The 21,432-nt window shown below is 45.4% G+C and overlaps 1 protein-coding gene across 2 annotated transcripts; it reads right to left on the bottom strand.

Moving 5' to 3' along the window:
• Positions 1-4,157: 4,157 nt before the first annotated feature.
• Positions 4,158-9,052, bottom strand: LOC115114425 (Krueppel-like factor 10). Of its 2 annotated transcripts, none has more exons than XM_029642646.2 (4): positions 8,869-9,052; positions 6,442-6,690; positions 5,445-6,279; positions 4,158-5,143 (listed from the first exon to the last, which is right to left on the bottom strand). In XM_029642646.2, the coding sequence occupies exons 1-4, from the start codon at positions 8,908-8,910 to the stop codon at positions 4,839-4,841; spliced, it is 1,431 nt and encodes a 476-aa protein (XP_029498506.1). In that variant the 5' UTR covers positions 8,911-9,052; the 3' UTR covers positions 4,158-4,838. The 2 variants fall into 2 exon arrangements, with proteins under 2 accessions (XP_029498506.1, XP_029498516.1); XM_029642656.2 differs by having other exon boundaries at positions 5,499-6,279.
• Between the last annotated feature and the right edge of the window lie 12,380 nt (positions 9,053-21,432).

The raw sequence follows: 21,432 nt of genomic DNA, 5'->3' as shown, positions 1-21,432 counted from the left end.
CTCAGGGGACAGTTTATTAGGTACACCTAATACTGGGTCGGACCACCTTTGCCTCTAGAACAGCCTGAATTCTTTGGGGCATGGGAAACATTGATCAATTGATATCAAAATAAAATGCTTTTGGTCACATATGCATATTTAGCAGATGTTATTGCGGGTGTAGTGAAATGCTTGTGTTCCTAGCTCCAACAGTGTGGTAGTATCTAACAATACACACATCTAAAAGTAAAAGAATGGCATGAAGAAATATATAAATATTAGATTGAGCTATGTCGGAGTGGCATTGACTAAAATACAGTAGAACAGAATACTGTATATAAATATGAGATGAGTAAAGCAGTATGTAAACATTCAAGTGACTAGTGTTCCATTATTGAAGTGGCCAGTGATTCCAAGTCTATGTATATAGGGCAGCAGCCTAAGGTGCAGGGTTGCATAACCGGGTGGAAGCTGGTTAGTGATGGCTATTTAACTGTCTGGTGCTCTTGAGATAGCTGTTTTTCAGGCTCTTGGTCCCAGCTTATATGCACCTGTACTGACTTCGCCTTCATGATGATGGCGGGGTGAACAGGCAGTGGCTCGGGTGGTTGTTGTCATTGATGATCTTTCTGGCCTTCCTGTGACATCAGGTGCTCTAGGTGTCCTGGAGGGCAGGTAGTTTGCCTCCGGTGAGGTGTTGGGCAGACCGTTGCGGGCGTAGCAGTTGCCGTACCAGGCGGTGATACAGCCTCACTTGATGCTCTCAATTGTGCATCTGTAAAAGTTTGTGAGGGTTTTAGTTGCCAAGCCAAATTTCTTCAACCTCCTGAGGTTGAAGAGGCGCTGTTGCACCTTCTTCACCACATTGTTTGTGTGGGTGGTCATTTCAGGTCGTCAAAAAAGTGATGAGTACACCAAGGAACTTGGAGCTTTCCACCTTCTCCACTGCGGTCCCATCGATGTGGATAGGGGCATGCTCCCTCTGCTGTTTCCTGAAGTCCACGATCAGCTCCTTGGTTTTGTTGATGTTGAGTGAGAGGTTATTTTCCTGGCACCACTCTCCCAGGGCCCTCACCTCCCTGTAGCAATGGTGGTCATCTTGAAGCAAGTGGGGATAGGGTGGGGATAGGGAGAGATTGAATATGTCTAAACACCAGTCAGCTGGTCTGCACATGCTCTGAGGAGGACGTGGCCAGCAGCCTTGCGAGGGTTAACGCGCTTAAATGTCTTACATCGGCCACGGAGAAGGAGGGACCACAGTCCTTGGTAGCGGACCGTGTCGGCGACACTGTGTTATCCTCAAAGTGGGCTAAGAAGGTGTTTAGCTTGTCCGGAAGCAAGGTCAAGAGACCTAATGTGTGCCAGGAAAACATTCCCCACTCCATTCCGCCACCAGCCTGTACCATTAACACCTGGCAGGATAGAGCCATACTTGTGCTGCTTACTCGAAATCCTGACTCTGCCATAAGCATGACGCAACAGAATCCGGGATTTGTCAGACCAGGCAAAGTTTTTCAACCACTCCTCAATCGTCCAGTGTTGGTGATCGTATGCCCAGTGGAGCCGCTTCTTCTTGTTTTTAGCTGATAGGATTGGAACCCGGTGTGGTCGTCTACTGCAATAGCCCATTTTTGACAAGGACCGACGAGTTGTGCGTTCCGAGATGCCGTCCTGCACACCACTGTTGTATGCCGCTATTTGCCTGTTTGCCTTTTAGCTTGCACGATTCTTGCCATTCTCCTTCAACCTCTTATCAACATGCAAGTTTTCGCCCATAGGACTGCCACTGACTGGATGTTTTTTGTTTGTCACACCATTCTCGGTAAACCCTATACACTGTCGTGCGTGAAAAGCCTAGGAGGCCAGCTGTTTCTGAGATACTGGCACCGACGATCATAACACGTTAGGTCGCTTAGGTCACTCGTTTTGCCCATTCTAACGTTCAATTGAACAGTAACTGGATGCCTGTCTGCCTGCTTTATATAGCAGGCCACATGAATCAGTCTCTGTAGGAGCAAACCATAATCGAAAAATGTGTTGATGTACCTAATAAATTAGCCACAGTGTATATTCCACTAGAACAGGGTGTTGTCTATTTTCGACTGAGGATAACAATGTTGAGTAACTGGTTTTATGTTCACTCTACACAGAAAGTGCATATCTCTCAATGGAAGGAGACTCCAGTGACCTCTAACCTACTATTCAACACCGACTTGAAGTGACACAGATAGGTGCCCAGAAAGAGAAGTATACTACAAAGCAGGATCAATGTGCTTTGGGCAGCTAACTTTAATAAACAACCAAAAATAACAGCTGATTTTCGGGTTCGTACAAAAGTATGTGGACACACCTTGAAATTAGTGGATTCGGCTATTTCAGCCACACCCGTTTCTGACAGGTGTATAAAATCGAGCACACAGTTATGCAATCTACATAGACAAACATTGGCAGTAGAATGGCCTTACTGAAGAGCTCAGTGCCTTTCAATGTGGCACAGTCATAGGATGCCATCTTTCCAACAAGTCAGTTTGTGAAATTTCTGCCCTGCTAAAGCTGCCCTGGTAAACTGTAAGTGCTGTTATTGTGAAGTGAAAACGTCTAGGAGCAACAACGGTTCAGTAGCGAAGTGGTAGGCCACACAAGCTCACAGAACAGGACAGCCGGGTGCTGAAGCGAGTAGCGAGTAAAATAATAATCTGTCCTCGGTTGCAACACTCCCTATCGAGATCCAAAAAACATCAGCACAAGAACTGTTTGTCGGGAGCTTCATGAAATGGGTTTCCATGGCCGAGCAGCCTCACCCAAGCCTAAGATCACCATGCGCAATGCCACGCGTCGGCTGGAGTGGTGTAAAGCTCGCTGCCATTGAACTCAAGCAGTAGAAACACGTTCTCTGTAGTGATGAATCACTCTACACCATCTGGCAGTATAACGGACAAATCTAGGTTTGGCGGGTGCAGAGAACACTACCTGCCCCAATGCATAGTGTCGACTGTAAAGTTTTGTGGAGGAGGAATAATGGTCTGGGGCTGTTTTTCATGGTTCGGGCTAAATCTTAGCGCTACAGCATATAATGACATTTTTAACGATTCTCTGCTTCCAACATTGTGGCAACAGTTTGGGGAAGGCCCTTTCCTGTTTCAGAATGACAATGCACAAAGTGAGGTCCATACAGAAATGGTTTGTCAAGATCATTGTGGAAGTACTTGACTGGCCTACACAGAGCCCTGACTTCAATCTCATCGAACACTTTTGGGATGAATTGGAACGCTGACTGTGAGCCAGGCCTAATCGCCCAACATCAATGCCCGACCTCACTAATGCTCGTGGCTGAATGAAATCAGCCCTCGCAGCAATGTTCCAACATCTAGTGCATTGGTATTCAACTCCTACTCTGTGAGGTCCGCAGCCTGCTGGTTTTCTGTTTTACCTAATAATTAATTGCACACACCTGGTGTCTCAGATCTAAATAAGTTCCTGATTAGAGGGGAACAATGAAAAGAAACCAGTGGAAGTGGCTGCGAGGTCGAGAGTTGAGTTTTAGGGATCTATTGGAAAGCCTTCCCAGGAGAGTGGAGGCTCTTCTTTCACACCAAGAAAGTCATGAAGAGGGCACAACAACTCATTTTCCCCCTCAGGTGACTGAAAAGATTTGGCATGGGTCCCCATATCCTCAAAAAGTTCTACAGCTGCACCATCGAGAGCATCCTGACCGGTTGCATCATCACCTGGTATGGCAACTGTTCTGCATCTGACTGTAAGGCGCTACATTGTGTACAGCCCAGTACATCACTGGGGCCAAGCTTCCTGCTATCCAGGACCTATATACTAGGCGGTATCAGAGGAAGAGACAAAAAATGTCAAAGACTCCAATCACCCAAGTCATAGACTGTTCTCTCTGCTACCGCACGGCAAGATGTACCCGGAGCGCCAAGTCTAGGTCCATAAGGCTCCTTAACAGCTTCTACCCCCAAGCCATAAGGCTGCTGAACGATTCATAAATGCCTCCCCTTTTGTTACGTTTTATTTTTTACTTTAGTTTATTTAGTAAATATTTTCTTAACTATTTCTTGAACTGCATTATTGGTTAGACATAGACATAAACATAGATACACTATATATACTGTTGTATTTGGCGCATGTGACAAATACAATTTGATTTGAATTCAACAAACTAGTAAAGTTTTACACATTTTATTTCACCTGTAACAAAATAAGAAATATGTAATTTAGTCAAGTTAAATATACATTTTCTCTTAACATTCTATCTTTGGCCAAACATAATTCCCATGAATATTAAATATACTGTGTATTGAGCACATTCAGTAGGTAGAAAAACAATTAAATGCTCAAGATCTAATAGTCAAGCATAGTTTTGCAATCCTTAACGGTAATTGACTTATTTGGTAGGCTCAGAGATTCTGGAAGAGTCTATTTAAGGCTCTGGCTGTTCAGTTTAACTTCTACATTTCTGTACCTTGCTCCACACTTTGGAGGTTGCCACCAAAAGAGTGGACAGTTGCCACCACTATAACCAAATGACAAGAGGGTGATCTTGTCTTGTCAGTAGTCCAAAGCACAGTTGTAAACAATAATATTTGTATAATCTTCAACAAGAGTTGATCAAACTTAATGTAAAGGAGTAAAACCCTGCTATCATTCATCACACATTAAACTGCCAATAACAACATAATATCTCAAGTGGACCTGAATGAAATATGAAATTAAAAGTCAAGAAACTTTAAACATGTCTAAGAACTTTAGTTTTTTAAGAATTCAACATGTAAGTAATTGCATTGAAGTCTTCAGTGAGCAGTAGCACAGTGAATGAGTTCCTTCCCATCTAATGAAGAAACAGCTTATTCTACAGTGTCTTTAAGGCAAGAGTTTATTCTGGGCAGAGGACGAAGGAATGGTGCCGAAAACACTGCATGTGTAACATCACCGCTGTGACAAACTCCCATCTGCCAACAGGGCACCTTCTTGGTGGCCAGGTGTCGACGGGCGTGCTTGGCCAGGTGGTCGCTACGCATGAAGCGGCTGTGGCACATGGGGCAGGCGAAGCGCTTCTCTCCCGTGTGGGTTCTACGGTGGCGTGATAGCTCATCGGATCGAGCGAAGCGTCTCTCACAGCCTTCCCACCTGCATTTGAAAGGTTTCTCACCTGAACAGAACACAGAGGAAAGACTAGTGTTACAACAAGAGACGCACACAGTCTAAGAGGGTGATTACCTGATCTTGTTATTATGTAAGGAGGTCTTTGAACGCTGTGGCTTTAGTGCAATTACAGCACCAATAAGGTAGGTAGCAAGAGGAAGCCAAAGAAAATAACAACTTTTAAAAAATCTGAGATAAACTCTGTTGTTATTCCTACAATATGTAATGCTTGTGTTACTTGTAAACAAAAAGGCCACTACCTGAATTTGTAACATTTAAACCAGACTCCCCCACAAGCCCAGTCTTACCTGTGTGAGTCCTCATGTGAGCCTTGAGGTGGGAGCTCTTAAAGTAGGTCTTACCACAGTCCTCGTGGGGGCAGATATGGCTGCGGACTCTGGACACCTCAGCAGGCTGCAGGCTGCTCCGCTGGACCACTGAGGTGAAGCCTGGCGCTGGGGCGATGGCTGGCAGCTTGGTGCCACCAGATGTCAGCACTGACGGCTGGATCTCGACAACTTGCCGGGGAACCAAGAAGATGATAGGGCCCTTTGTCACCTGGTCACCCATGAAGAAAACTGAAGGAGGACTAACTGCTGCTGACGGTTGTTGGTGACTGGTCTCTACCATTGGAATATGACTGTTCGTTAAAATGGGCACAGCAGGTAGTATCTGGCAGTAAACCGGAACAGGAGAAACCCCACTGTTGACAGGGGACACCGATGTAGGTTGGTGGAATTTACTAACAGAGGCTGGCAGAGTCACAGTAACCAGAGCCTGGGTGGCAGCCAGTTCAGCAGAGGAGTCAAGGAGTGTCATGTTCCCTTTGGAGTCCCTGCCAGATAGCCTATCTGCCAGGGGGTTTATGCTGTCTGGGCTTGGCTGGGGAGGCAGGGGTTGGGTTAGTCTGTGCTCCAGGGGGGCGGCTGGACAGATGCTCCAGCTGCAGTGCTGTGCGTCTGCAGTGTGACGGATCACACTAGTGGCCTGTGATTGGGGCTGGCTGACCATCTGTGGCTGTGTCAAGCCCTGCTGTGCTGGCTGTGGGTTATGGCTCTGGCACCAGGAGGTCTGTACTGTCTCTGGAGCAGGATGACTGTGAATGGCCTCAAAGTTTGGCGGGCTGTATGGCGGGGTAATACACTGAGACGGGAGGGTAAAAAAACAAGGTTGTGTTTACGAAACAATATAATCTCTACATTGTGTGAGGTTATATTTATTAAATTTCACTTAGTATGGAGGATTATCACAGTGAATGTATGTGACAGAACTTGAGAGAACACACAAGTAACACAGGAAATTTACCAGAGACTCATGAACCTCAGCCGGGTCAAGTGAGAGACGAGAGTCATCCTCTGAGAAGTCAGAGGAAGGGGTCAGAGGTCGGAACGGTCTATGCTTGAAGCTCCTGGAAGTCCTGGCTGTCCAGTGGGTGTTCATGAACATAAGAGCCTCCACGGCCTCCATTTCTCCCACGGCCATAGGGTGACACTGGGACTCTTCATGGTTCTGACTGCCAGGATGGTACAGCTCATCAACTTCCATTGTGCCACTCTGTTAAGAGATAAAGAAATATACACTGAGTGTACAAAACATTAAGAACACCTGCTCTTTCCATGATATTGACTGACCTGGTGAATCTAGGTGAAATCTATGATTCCTTATTGATGTCACTTGTTAAATCCACTTCAAATCAATGTAGATGAAGGGGAGGAGACGGGTTAAAGAAGGATTTTTAAGCCTTCAGACAATTGAGACATGGCTTGTTCATATGTGACATTCAGAGGGTAAGTGGGCAAGACAAAATATTTCAGTGCCAGGCACACCGGTTTGTTTCAAGAAATACAACACTGCTGGGTTATTCACACTCAACAGTTTACTGTGTGTATCAAGAATGGTCCACCACCCAATAGACATCCAGCCAACTTGACAATTATGGGAAGCATTGGAGGCAACATGGGCCAGCATCCCTGATAATGGACTATTAAGGCCCAGTGAGCTACTTCTGTGGGAATATATACACTACTGTATAAAGTTTGGGGTCACTTAGAAATGTTCTTGTTTTTTAAAAGAGAAGCAAAAAGAATGGTCCATTAAAATAACATAAAATTGATCAGAAATACAGTGTAGACATTGTTAATGTTGTAAATGACTATTGCAGCTGGAAACGGCAGATTTTTAAATGAAATATCTACATAGGCGTACAGAGGCCCATTATCAGCAACCATCACTCCTGTGTTCTAATGGCACGTTGTGTTAGCTAATCCGTTATCATTTTAAAAGGCTAATTTATCATTAGAAAACCATTTTGCAATTATGTTAACACAGCTGAAAACTGTTGTCTGATTAAAGAAGCAGAAAACTGTCCTTCTTTAGACTAGTTGAGTATCTGGAGCATCAGCATTTGTGGGTTCAATAACAGGCTCAAAATGGCCAGAAACAAAGGACTTTCTACTGAAAGTTGTCAGTCTATTCTTGTTCTGAGAAATGAAGGTAATTCCATGCGAGAAATTGTCAAGAAACTGAAGATCTCATACAATGCTGTGTACTACTCCCTTCACAGAACAGCACAAACTGGCTCTAACCAGAATAGAAAGAGGAGTGGGAGGCCCCGGTGCACAACTGAGCAAGAGGATAAGTACATTAGTCTAGTTTGAGAAACAGACGCCTCAAAGTCCTCAACTGGCAGCTTCATCAAATAGTACCCGCAAAACACCAGTCTCAAAGTCAACAGTGAAGAGGCGACTCCGGGATGCTGGCCCAGGCAGAGTTGCAAAGAAAAAGCCATATCTCAGACTGGCCAATAAAAAGTAAAGATTAAGATGGGCAAAACACACACTGGACAGAGGAACTCTGCCTAGAAAGCCAGCATCCTGGAGTCGGCGGGATGTTTTTATTTAACTAGGCAAGTCAGTTAAGAACAAATTCTTATTTGACAATGATGGTGACGCTGGGCCAATTGTGCACCACCCTATCGGCCTCCCGATCATGGCCGGTTGTGATACAGCCCAGGATCAAACCAGGGTCTGTAGTGATGCCTCTGGCACTGAGATGCAGTGCCTTGACCGCTGTGCCACTCAGGAGCCACTATGTGCAATGGCAAAATGTATAGAATTGCCATAAATTTAAAAATAAAAAAAATGTATCTCTGCTGTCAAGTAAACAAGTAAAATGTTTTGCTAACTTATGGCCCCGAAAAGGCTAGGTCCAGCCCTGGCTACTGGTTTAATACATTTACAATGGTAAGAGAGTTCAGCCATTTAACTTCACAAATGGATTGACTGCACAAATCAGTTGACTGCATGTGTGGGTATGGATGTGGGTACGCAGACCCGCCAGCCACTTCGGCTTTTTGTGAGGAGTTCAGAATTTGTGTCCCCTGTCACAGTTCAGAATTTTGTAAACTGTGAGTGATCGGCTAGTGTATCCCAGCACTTTGGCCTTTAACACAGTTACCCAGTAGATGCACCGGGCGTGCTGATTATACAAACAGTCCCACGCCCCCTCCCACAGGCTACGCAGAAAGATGGGACTCAAATCTACCGTCCTACAAGTTAAACTAAATCTCAACATCCACTTATTATTACTGAAAATATCTCAAAAAGTTGTTTACTTCAAAACCTATTCCAAAGAGATATGCACTTTTTTTAAAACAAAATGTAATCATCCAGCTTCACTAACGTTAGTGGTTTCCTAAATACTTCAGTGAGAATGAGTATTGTAGCTACTTACATTGTTGTGGCGCTCGACAAAGGACGAAATACATTTTCTCATATTCGGAGACAATGTATCGAATGTAACGTCACTGTGTTAATGAAGTGGTGTGTGACAGTCAGATTTGTGGTAAATGATACAATAGATGAATCTATTTTCCTTTTTCTAGTTCCATTCAGCGATAATTTCAAATGCAGTGGATACAGAGGGGCAGGTCTCTACTTTCAGCCAATCAGACACAAAGGTGTGTTAGACAGGAACCAATAAGACAAGAATCAACGCGTGATCAGGGGCTGATGTGGTCCGTGGAAACAGTGTGGTACACAACAGCATCAGCGTGCGAAAATACCGCTGCGAATCCTCTTTTTCCGAGGCGAGTGAGTCACATAAAACCCCTAACATGACGAATTGTCGAATTTTAAAAGATATCAGTTATTTCACTGTCTACTGAACTACATCTGATGATACTTTAATTGTTATATTATATTACATTATTTTACACACCTGATATTGTTAGTCCAAATAAAAAATTAACATAAAAAAAAAAAATTCTAAGACTTTACTTAAAAATATAAAATCCAATATTATATAGCAGACTGGTCTCATAGACTATACAATGTAGTAAACGTAAATCCGGGATACCACATTTGTATCATATATTACATTTGGTATGGACGCGGCAGGTAGCCTAGGTCTGGGGAGCGGGGTGTAAGTAAAGGTTAGTGGTAAGTGTCAGCTGTCAAGACGTTCCTCCTATGGGGCAGAGACTGGGAACAATGGGAGGCTGCAGACAGAGACAATAGTGAAACATACACACAGACTACCTCCCAAATGGCCCCCTGTTCACTTAAAAATGTACTACTTTTGACCAGGACCCATAGGGTAGTGCACTATATAGAAAATAGGGAGCTATTTGATATGCACACAACAGCCAGGCAGCACGGCAGCTCCAGGCCTCTGGGTGGTGTTACTGTCTATCTGACATTGAATGATAATATTTAACATCATACCTCCATTAAAATAACTGTCTATAAATCAAATAATAAAATATTTAATTCAGTCCAGTCAGTTATGACTCACTGAACTCTTTCCATCAAGTACAGTGTTCCTTAAAATAGTTAACTCATTTACATTTACATTTAAGTCATTTAGCAGACGCTCTTATCCAGAGCGACTTACAAATTGGTGCTTTCACCTTATGACATCCAGTGGAACAGCCACTTTACAATAGTGCATCTAGGTCTTTTAAGGGGGGGGAGGGGGAGAAGGATTACTTTATCCTATCCTAGGTATTCCTTAAAGAGGTGGGGTTTCAGGTGTCTCCGGAAGGTGGTGATTGACTCCGCTGTCCTGGCGTCGTGAGGGAGTTTGTTCCACCATTGGGGGGCCAGAGCAGCGAACAGTTTTGACTGGGCTGAGCGGGAACTGTACTTCCTCAGTGGTAGGGAGGCGAGCAGGCCAGAGGTGGATGAACGCAGTGCCCTTGTTTGGGTGTAGGGCCTGATCAGAGCCTGGAGGTAGTGAGGTGCCGTTCCCCTCACAGCTCCGTAGGCAAGCACCATGGTCTTGTAGCGGATGCGAGCTTCAACTGGAAGCCAGTGGAGAGAGCGGAGGAGCGGGGTGACGTGAGAGAACTTGGGAAGGTTGAACACCAGACGGGCTGCGGCGTTCTGGATGAGTTGTAGGGGTTTAATGGCACAGGCAGGGAGCCCAGCCAACAGCGAGTTGCAGTAATCCAGACGGGAGATGACAAGTGCCTGGATTAGGACCTGCGCCGCTTCCTGTGTGAGGCAGGGTCGTACTCTGCGGATGTTGTAGAGCATGAACCTACAGGAACGGGCCACCGCCTTGATGTTATTTGAGAACGACAGGGTGTTGTCCAGGATCACGCCAAGGTTCTTAGCGCTCTGGGACGAGGACACAATGGAGTTGTCAACCGTGATGGCGAGATCATGGAACGGGCAGTCCTTCCCGGGAGGAAGAGTAGCTCCGTCTTGCCGAGGTTCAGCTTGAGGTGATGATCCGTCATCCACACTGATATGTCTGCCAGACATGCAGAGATGCGATTCGCCACCTGGTCGTCAGAAGGGGGAAAGGAGAAGATTAATTGTGTGTCGTCTGCATAGCAATGATAGGAGAGACCATGTGAGGTTATGACAGAGCCAAGTGACTTGGTGTATAGCGAGAATAGGAGAGGGCCTAGAACAGAGCCCTGGGGGACACCAGTGGTGAGAGCACGTGGTGAGGAGACGGATTCTCGCCACGCCACCTGGTAGGAGCGACCTGTCAGGTAGGACGCAATCAAGCGTGGGCCGCGCCGGAGATGCCCAACTCGGAGAGGGTGGAGAGGAGGATCTGATGGTTCACAGTATCGAAGGCAGCCGATAGGTCTAGAAGGATGAGAGCAGAGGAGAGAGAGTTAGCTTTAGCAGTGCGGAGCGCCTCCGTGATACAGAGAAGAGCAGTCTCAGTTGAATGACTAGTCTTGAAACCTGACTGATTTGGATCAAGAAGGTCATTCTGAGAGAGATAGCGGGAGAGCTGGCCAAGGACGGCACGTTCAAGAGTTTTGGAGAGAAAAGAAAGAAGGGATACTGGTCTGTAGTTGTTGACATCGGAGGGATCGAGTGTAGGTTTTTTCAGAAGGGGTGCAACTCTCGCTCTCTTGAAGACGGGAGGGACGTAGCCAGCGGTCAGGGATGAGTTGATGAGCGAGGTGAGGTAAGGGAGAAGGTCACCGGAGATGGTCTGGAGAAGAGAGGAGGGGATAGGGTCAAGCGGGCAGGTTGTTGGGCGGCCGGCCGTCACAAGACGCGAGATGTCATCTGGAGAGAGAGGGAGAAAGAGGTCAGAGCACAGGGTAGGGCAGTGTGAGCAGAACCAGCGGTGTCGTTTGACTTAGCAAACGAGGATCGGATGTCGTCGACCTTCTTTTCAAAATGGTTGACGAAGTCATCTGCAGAGAGGGAGGAGGGGGGGGGAGGAGGATTCAAGAGGGAGGAGAAGGTGGCAAAGAGCTTCCTAGGGTTAGAGGCAGATGCTTGGAATTTAGAGTGGTAGAAAGTGGCTTTAGCAGCAGAGACAGAGGAGGAAAATGTAGAGAGGAGGGAGTGAAAGGATGCCAGGTCCGCAGGGAGGCGAGTTTTCCTCCATTTCCGCTCGGCTGCCCGGAGCCCTGTTCTGTGAGCTCGCAATGAGTCGTCGAGCCACGGAGCGGGAGGGGAGGACCGAGCCGGCCTGGAGGATAGGGGACATAGAGAGTCAAAGGATGCAGAAAGGGAGGAGAGGAGGGTTGAGGAGGCAGAATCAGGAGATAGGTTGGAGAAGGTTTGAGCAGAGGGAAGAGATGATAGGATGGAAGAGGAGAGAGTAGCGGGGGAGAGAGAGCGAAGGTTGGGACGGCGCGATACCATCCGAGTAGGGGCAGTGTGGGAAGTGTTGGATGAGAGCGAGAGGGAAAAGGATACAAGGTAGTGGTCGGAGACTTGGAGGGGAGTTGCAATGAGGTTAGTGGAGGAACAGCATCTAGTAAAGATGAGGTCGAGCGTATTGCCTGCCTTGTGAGTAGGGGGAAGGTGAGAGGGTGAGGTCAAAAGAGGAGAGGAGTGGAAAGAAGGAGGCAGAGAGGAATGAGTCAAAGGTAGACGTGGGGAGGTTAAAGTCGCCCAGAACTGTGAGAGGTGAGCCGTCCTCAGGAAAGGAGCTTATCAAGGCATCAAGCTCATTGATGAACTCTCCGAGGGAACCTGGAGGGCGATAAATGATAAGGATGTTAAGCTTGAAAGGGCTGGTAACTGTGACAGCATGGAATTCAAAGGAGGCGATAGACAGATGGGTAAGGGGAGAAAGAGAGAATGACCACTTGGGAGAGATGAGGATCCCGGTGCCACCACCCCGCTGACCAGAAGCTCTCGGGGTGTGCGAGAGCACGTGGGCGGACGAAGAGAGAGCAGTAGGAGTAGCGGTGTTGTCTGTGGTGATCCATGTTTCCGTCAGAGCCAAGAAGTCGAGGGACTGGAGGGAGGCATAGGCTGAGATGAACTCTGCCTTGTTGGCCGCAGATCGGCAGTTCCAGAGGCTACCGGAGACCTGGAACTCCACGTGGGTCGTGCGCGCTGGGACCACCAGATTAGGGTGGCTGCGGCCATGCGGTGTGGAGCGTTTGTATGGTCTGTGCAGAGAGGAGAGAACAGGGATAGACAGACACATAGTTGACAGGCTAGAGAAGAGGCTACGCTAATGCAGAGGAGATTGGAATGACAAGTGGACTACACGTCTCGAATGTTCAGAAAGTTAAGCTTACGTAGCAAGAATCTAATTGACTAAAATGATTAAAATGATAGAGTACTGCTGGTTCACTGTATCACAGTAACTCCATTACTAGTTCACTGTATCACAGTATCATGTAGTGTCAATGCACAGTCTCTAGACGATCAGCGGTCTCTAGCTCTGGGTGCCAAGTTTATGTACTGTACATCTCGGCCATATAGTGTGTCCTAGATTCAAGTTGTAATGCAAATAGATGGGGTTGTATCTGGAGTGTTGGGACTGGCAACTGTGCCAGTACAGTATCTTGTGATCAGAACCTTATAGGCTATCTGAGCTGCTGCTGTTCATCTGAGATTATTGCTGGAATGGAGATGTGGCAAGAGGGCCTGGGCACAGTCCCTGAATCCATCCCTTTTTCTCAGAAGAGACCAGGAAAAGCCCAGCAGTGTCCATCCCTCCCCCTTTCTCACATAAATGCCAGCAGTCACATTATGCTGAACTCTGAAGCTGGGTTGCTTGTGAGATCGTAATGCATATGGGGGTGGAGGAGTGAGAGGTGGTTGCATGCCTCTAGGCCTAGACAGACCCATATTAGATTACTAACATTTTTTATTTGAACCTTTATTTAACTAGGCAAGTCAGTTAAGAACAAATTCTTATTTTCAATGACTGCCTAGGAACAGTGGGTTAACTGCCTTGTTCAGGGGCAGAATGACAGATTTTTACCTTGTCAATTCAGGGATTCGATTGTGCAACCTTTCGGTTAGGTTACCTGCCGCCCCATTAACATTAAGACTAGACGCAGACTTATTCCAGTTTATCCCACACTGACCAGTCCTAAAATCTATATATTTTTTTAGGTCCCAGCTAGCAGTACAGAGGAGTTATTTTGAAGCCTCACTCCTCAGTGAGCTATCTTGTTACTGAGCTGGAAATAACTCATATTTGTGCTGGCCTGAGTGACGAGAGCTGGTGTCGTCCCAGCTGATGTGGGCCTGTTTAGTGGTGGTGAAATAGCAGTGGAGAGAGGCTCAGCGTTTGGTCTTCAGAGTGTACATTGGAGGATTGTAAAATGTCAATCTTAAATCCTGGAGACATTGGCACTGTTTACTGATGCCTAAGAGATTTCTCCCTGTGTGAATGGGTGAGACCTCGTTTCAAGTATTCTTTCAAAAACTTTTCAGAATTTCAATTAGTCCACCTGGAATGCCAGATGGGTGACATTTGTACTTTTGGGACTATTCTATTGTGCAAGGCAAGCTCAATCAAGTGCAGCTAAAGTTTTTGTTGTCTATCATAGTAAACAAATATAATTTGAAACCAGGTGTGGTGTGGATTACTTTAAGTAAAGGACACCAGGGTTTTACTCCAAACACTCCCCCACACAATATGACTCTAACTACAGTACTCCTCTGCTTATTTACTTATCAAATGGGGCAGTGTTTTTTTCCCCCAAGATGGCGTAGCAGTCGGATGTGTATTTGTCTTGTTCCGTATAAATAGTTGTTTTCCTCGTTTTTTTCATATATATTTCATATATATTTTACTCACTTTCCATCTACGGACTGAAAATATTTTCCTGCAACCCGCCTCACCCAGTGTGGTACGGTCTGCTATTTTTATACTTTAGAACTGGAACACCCATTAGAAGCTAGCCAGCTAACTAGCTACTAGCTAGTAGTCAGTTAGCCACTGCTAGCGATCTTCACCGTTAACTCGGACACCAGCCAGCTTCAGCTCAGTCAATACCTGCCAGTCTGCACAGCGTGATATCAACCCAGAGCGGACTGCTTTTTCTCTACCGCATCACCGGATTCCTGCCGCAAGCTCTGGACCATAACACCGGATCATCACAGCTAGTCAGCTGCAACCGAGTGGCTACTGCTGGCTAACGCCTCTGTCTCGAAGCAAGCACAAGTTAGCCTTGAGCTAGCCTCGAGCTAGGCCCATCTCCCGGCTAGCCGAAGAGGTCTACCAGCTAATTCTTGAGCTACAATACCTATTTTGCCAATTAGCCTAGACCCTTTATTGCCGACACGGAGCCCCGCCGATCCATCATGACTGGTCTGCCGAAATAATCGTCTGAGGTGGTTTCAACAGGCTTTTCTGTTGCAAGGTAGCTGAAGACCCATCTGCTAGCCTCGGCCTGCTAGCTTTCTGAATCGCTGTGTCTCCAGCTCGCCTAGCGTTGTAGCGACTACCGAACGGCTCCCTGACTCACCTATTGCTGCTCATTGGACCCTCAATGCTTCTGAAGCTAAGCAGGGTTGGTCCTGGTCAGTCCCTGGATGGGAGACCAGATGCTGCTGGAAGTGGTGTTGGAGGGCCAGTAGGAGGCACTCTTTCCTCTGGTCTAAACAAAATATCCCAATGCCCCAGGGCAGTGATTGGGGATACTGCCCTGTGTAGGGTGCCGTCTTTCGGATGGGACGTTAAACGGGTGTCCTGACTCTCTGAGGTCATTAAAGATTCCATGGCACTTATCGTAAGAGTAGGGTTGTTAACCCCGGTGTCCTGGCTAAATTCCCAATTTGACCCTCAAACCATCACGGTCACCTAATAATCCCCAGTTTACAATTGGCTCATTCATCCCCCTCCTCTCCCCTGTAACTATTCCCCAGGTCGTTTCTGCAAATGAGAACGTGTCCTACTCATCCTCTTTTCTGTTGGTTCCATTTTTCTGTGCTCCTTTTATTCTCTGTTCCCAACGCACTAGACGACCAGTTCTTATAGCCTTTAGCCGTACCCTTATCCTACTCATCCTCTTTTCTGTTGGTTCCATTTTTCTGTGCTCCGTTTTTTTACTTAACAAATAAGGAATACTTAAAATGTGCACTTATAAATCATAACAATTTTGTTTGAAATATAGCTGTAGACAGAAGTCAAAGATCAAAGATCACACATGCAAATGTCTCTCCTGAGTTCTGCAAAATAAGAAAAGGTCCAAGTTATTTTATTATGCTTGCAGTCAACCCCTAGTGATGTCACCTCCTACGTCATTACCTTCTACTCATGAGACCAAGGCCATGCATACACAACTATACAAACAATAGTTTCAGTGTTATCTAAAGGCTCAGCAGTAAATGTCCACTCCCCAAGTTGATTTATAGTGGTATGTCTGACTAGTCTCTTATCACTATCACTCCCCTGCAGGGTTCTGTGTCTATGAATCTATTTTATCCCCTGTTTTGATTGCAATAACTCACACATCTCTCAGACCGTTTCTTTCTAAGAGGCAGAGACTAGAAAAGACTGTGGAACAATATTAAACCTTATAATGAATATATATATTGTTAATCTGTAGTCTAGGACCCTGTAAATGTGGAGGGGGAGGGGTCTTATAGCCCTTCCCCTTCTATTAATACAACATAAGCATAATCAATTATTATAATACATCAAATATTTTGTGCAGACCCTATCATGACCCCAAGTTGACCCCATCAGTTCCTCTGGTGATGTAGAGGTTAACCCAGGCCCTGTAGCCCCCAGTACCACACCTATTCCCCAGGCGCTGTAACCGTAAAAAGCTTGGTTTCATGCATGTTAACATCAGAAGCCTCCTCACTAAGTTTGTTTTATTCACTGCTTTAGCACACTCCGCCAACCCCGATGTGCTAGCAGTGTCTGAATCCTGGCTTAGGAAGGCCACCAAAAATTCTGAAATGTCCATCCCCAACTCCAACATTTTCCGACAAGTTAGAACTGCCAAGGGGGCAGAGTTGCAATCTACTGCAGCGATACCCTGCAGAGTTCTGTCATACTATCCAGGTCTGTGCCCAAACAATTAGAGCTTCTACTTTTAAAAATCCACCTTTCCAGAAATAAGTCTCTCACCATTGCCGCTAGTTATAGACCCCCCTCAGCCTCCAGCTGTGCCCTGGACACCATATGTGAACTGATTGCCCCCCATCTATTTTCAGAGTTCGTACTGTTAGGGGACCTATACTGGGATATGTTTAACACCCTGGCCCTCCTACATTCTAAGCTAGATGCCCTCATCCCGTCAGTAGAGGATGCCTGGTTGCTCTTTAAAAGTGCTTTCCTCACCATCTTAAATAAGCATGCCCCATTCAAAAAATGTAGAACTAAGAACAGATATAGCCCTTGGTTCACCCCAGACTTTACTGCCCATGACAAGCACAAAAACATCCTGTACCTTCTCCACTATGCAATCTGGTTTCCGAGCTGGTCATGGGTGCACCTCAGCCATGCTGAGGTCCTAAACGATATCATAACCATCATCGATAAAAGACAGTACTGTGCAGCCGTCTTTATCGACCTGGCCAAGGCTTTCAACTCTGTCAATCACCGCATTCTTATCGGCAGACTCAATAGCCTTGGTTTCTCATATGGCTGCCTCGCCTGGTTCACCAACTACTTCTCAGATAGAGTTCAGTGTGTCAAATCGGAGGGCCTGTTGTCCGGACCTCTGCCAGTCTCTATGGGGGTACCACAGGGTTCAATTCTCGGGCCGACTCTTTTCTCTGTACATACAGTGGGGCAAAAAAGTGTTTTTTTGCCCCACCAATTGTGCAAGTTCTCACCACCAATTGTGCAAGTTCTCCCACTTAAAAAGATGAGAGAGGCCTGTAATTTTCATCATAGGTACACTTCAACTATGACAGACAAAATGAGAAAAAAATTCCAGAAAATCACATTGTAGGATTTTTAATGAATTTATTTGCAAATTATGGTGGAAAATAAGTATTTGGTCACCTACAAACAAGCAAGATTTCTGGCTCTCACAGACCTGTAAATTCTTCTTTAAGAGGCTCCTCTGTCCTCCACTCGTTACCTGTATTAATGGCACCTGTTTGAACTTGTTATCAGTATAAAATACACCTGTCCACAACCTCAAACAGTCACACTCCAAACTCCACTATGGTCAAGACCAAAGAGATGTCAAAGGACACCAGAAACAAATTTGTAGACCTGCACCAGGCTGGGAAGACCTATCTGCAATAGGTAAGTAGCTTGGTTTGAAGAAATCAACTGTGGGTGCAATTATTAGGAAATGGAAGACATATAAGACCACTGATACAACAGTCCTTCCGTGGCCTCCAACTGCTTTTAAATGCTAGTAAAACTAAATGCATGCTCTTCAACCGATTGCTGCCCGCACCTGCCCGCCCGACTGGCATCACTACTCTGGACGGTTCTGACTTAGAATATGTGGACAACTACAAATACCTAGGTGTCTGGTTAAACTGTAAACTCTCCTTCCAGACTCACATTAAGCATCTCCAATCCAAAATCAAATCAAAATCAAATCCTATTTTGCAACAAAGCATCATTCACTCATGCTGTCAAACATACAGTGGGGCAAAAAAGTATTTAGTCAACCACCAATTGTGCAAGTTCTCCCACTTATAAAGATGAGAGAGGCCTGTAATTTATCATAGGTTACACTTCAACTATGACAGACAAAATGAGAGAAAAAAGATCCAGGAAATCACATTGTAGGATTTTTTTATGAATTTATTTGCAAATTATGGTGGAAAATAAGTATTTGGTCAATAATAAAAGTTTATCTCAATACTTTGTTATATACCCTTTGTTGGCAATGACAGAGGTCAAACGTTTTCTGTAAGTCTTCACAAGGTTTTCACACACTGAGCTGGTATTTTGGCCCATTCCTCCATGCAGATCTCCTCTAGAGCAGTGATGTTTTGGGGCTGTTGCTGGGCAACACAGACGTTCAACTCCCTGCAAAGATTTTCTATGGGGTTGAGATCTGGAGACTGGCTAGGCCACTCCAGGACCTTGAAATGCTTCTTACGAGGCCACTCCTTCGTTGCCCGGGCTGTGTGTTTGGGATCATTGTCATGCTGAAAGACCCAGCCACGTTTCATCTTCAATGCCCTTGCTGATGGAAGGAGGTTTTCAGTCAAAATCTCACGATACATGGCCCCATTCATTCTTTCCTTTACACGGATCAGTCGTCCTGGTCCCTTTGCAGAAAAACAGCCCCAAAGCATGATGTTTCCACCCCCATGCTTCACAGTAGGTATGGTGTTCTTTGGATGCAACTCAGCATTCTTTGTCCTCCAAACACGACGAGTTGAGTTTTTACCAAAAAGTTATATTTTGGTTTCATCTGACCATATGACATTCTCCCAATCTTCTTCTGGATCATCCAAATGCTCTCTAGCAAACTTCAGACGGGCCTGGACATGTACTGGCTTAAGCAGGGGGACACGTCTGGCACTGCAGGATTTGAGTCCCTGGCGGCGTAGTGTGTTACTGATGGTAGGCTTTGTTACTTTGGTCCCAGCTCTCTGCAGGTCATTCACTAGGTCCCCCCGTGTGGTTCTGGGATTTTTGCTCACCGTTCTTGTGATCATTTTGACCCCACGGGGTGAGATCTTGCGTGGAGCCCCAGATCGAGGGAGATTATCAGTGGTCTTGTATTTCCTAATAATTGCTCCCACAGTTGATTTCTTGGTGCAGGTCTACAAATTTGTTTCTGGTGTCCTTTGACAGCTCTTTGGTCTTGGCCATAGTGGAGTTTGGAGTGTGACTGTTTGAGGTTGTGGACAGGTGTCTTTTATACTGATAACAAGTTCAAACAGGTGCCATTAATACAGGTAACGAGTGGAGGACAGAGGAATCTCTTAAAGAAGAAGTTACAAGTCTGTGAGAGCCAGAAATCTTGCTTGTTTGTAGGTGACCAAATACTTATTTTCCACCATAATTTGCAAATAAATTCATAAAAAATCCTACAATGTGATTTTCTGGAATTTTTTTCTCACTTTGTCATAGTTGAAGCGTACCTATGATGAAAATTACAGGCCTCTCTCATCTTTTTAAGTGGGAGAACTTGCACAATTGGAGGCTGACTAAATACTTTTTTGTCCCACTGTACCCTCGTAAAACTGACTATCCTACCGATCCTTGACTTTGGCGATGTAATTAAAAAAAAAAGCCTCCAACACTCTACTCAGCAAATTGGATGTAGTCTATCACAGTGGCATCTGTTTTGTCACCAAAGCCCCATATACTACCCACCACTGCAACCTGTATGCTCTCATTGGCTGGCCCTCGCTACATATTCTTCGCCAAACCCACTGGCTCCAGGTCATCTATAAGTCTTTGCTAGGTAAAGACCCACCTTATCTCAGCTCACTGGTCACCATAGCAACACCCACCCGTAGCATGCGCTCCAGCAGGTATATTTCACTGGTCATCCCCAAAGCCAACACCTCCTTGGGCCGCCTTCCCTTCCAGTTCTCTGCTGCCAATGATTGGAACGAATTGCAAAATTCACTGAAGCTGGAGACTCATATCTCCCTCTCTAACTTTCAGAATCAGCTGTCAGAGCAGCTTACCGATCACTGTACCTGTACACAGCCCATCTGTAAATAGCACACCCAACTACCCCATATTGTTATTTATTTATTTTTGCTCTTTTGCACCCCAGTATCTCTACTTGCACATCATCATCTGCACATCTATCACTCCAGTGTTAATGCTAAATTGTAATTATTTTGCCACTATGGCCTATTTATTGCCTTACCTCCCTAATCGTACTACATTTGCACACACTGTACATAGATTCTTCTATTGTTTTATTGACTGTAACTCTGTTTTGTTGTTTTTGTAGGACCAATTGCTTTATCTTGGCCAGGTCACAGTTGTAAACGAGAACCTGTTCTCAACTGGCCTATCTGGTTAAATAAAGGTGACAAATAAAAATAAAAACAAAATGAAGCTTTTAAGTGGCTAGAAAATGGCAGAGGTTGTAATCTGATTTAAATTGTATAACCAATGTGAATATGTGAGGTGAAAGTTGAAGGATGTGCACTACATTACTGCATTGTATAATGCAGTGCATCCATTGCAGTGACACAGCAAGTTTCCTGCTGTTTGTTTTATTATCAGTATGTCCATATTGATCCCCATTTTAGGCCATTTGATAACACATTGACCCGTAATCTAAAAATAACAGTGATATTTCTATGTTCTTGTTTGACTTGGATCTGATAAAGGGTTACCTTTAGGCTTGGTGGCAACAGAGTGGTACTGGCATGGAGTTCAACCACCTCAGGATAGGAATACACAGAGGCACACAGTGGATTTCTGGAAGAGCAACATGTTTTGGTGACAGTTCCACCAGCTATACAATCTGTTTAACTCCTGGAAATGTTCTTGCAGGTGATATTTTTAGGGAAATGACTTGTCAGACAATTAGCAAGCATAATCTGCTAAATGTATACATCATCTGAATAATCAGTGTTTTTTTTTCTTCTGTCATCCAACTATTTTAACAGCGTCTTAACAATGCATTTCATCATGTAAACGAACCCCCCTCCC

Source organism: Oncorhynchus nerka, linkage group LG3 (genome assembly GCF_034236695.1).
Source record: "Oncorhynchus nerka isolate Pitt River linkage group LG3, Oner_Uvic_2.0, whole genome shotgun sequence".
Taxonomy (NCBI): Eukaryota; Metazoa; Chordata; class Actinopteri; order Salmoniformes; family Salmonidae; genus Oncorhynchus; species Oncorhynchus nerka.
The sequence above is the reverse complement of the archived record's forward strand: the minus strand, read 5'-3'. Positions and strand labels throughout refer to the sequence as shown.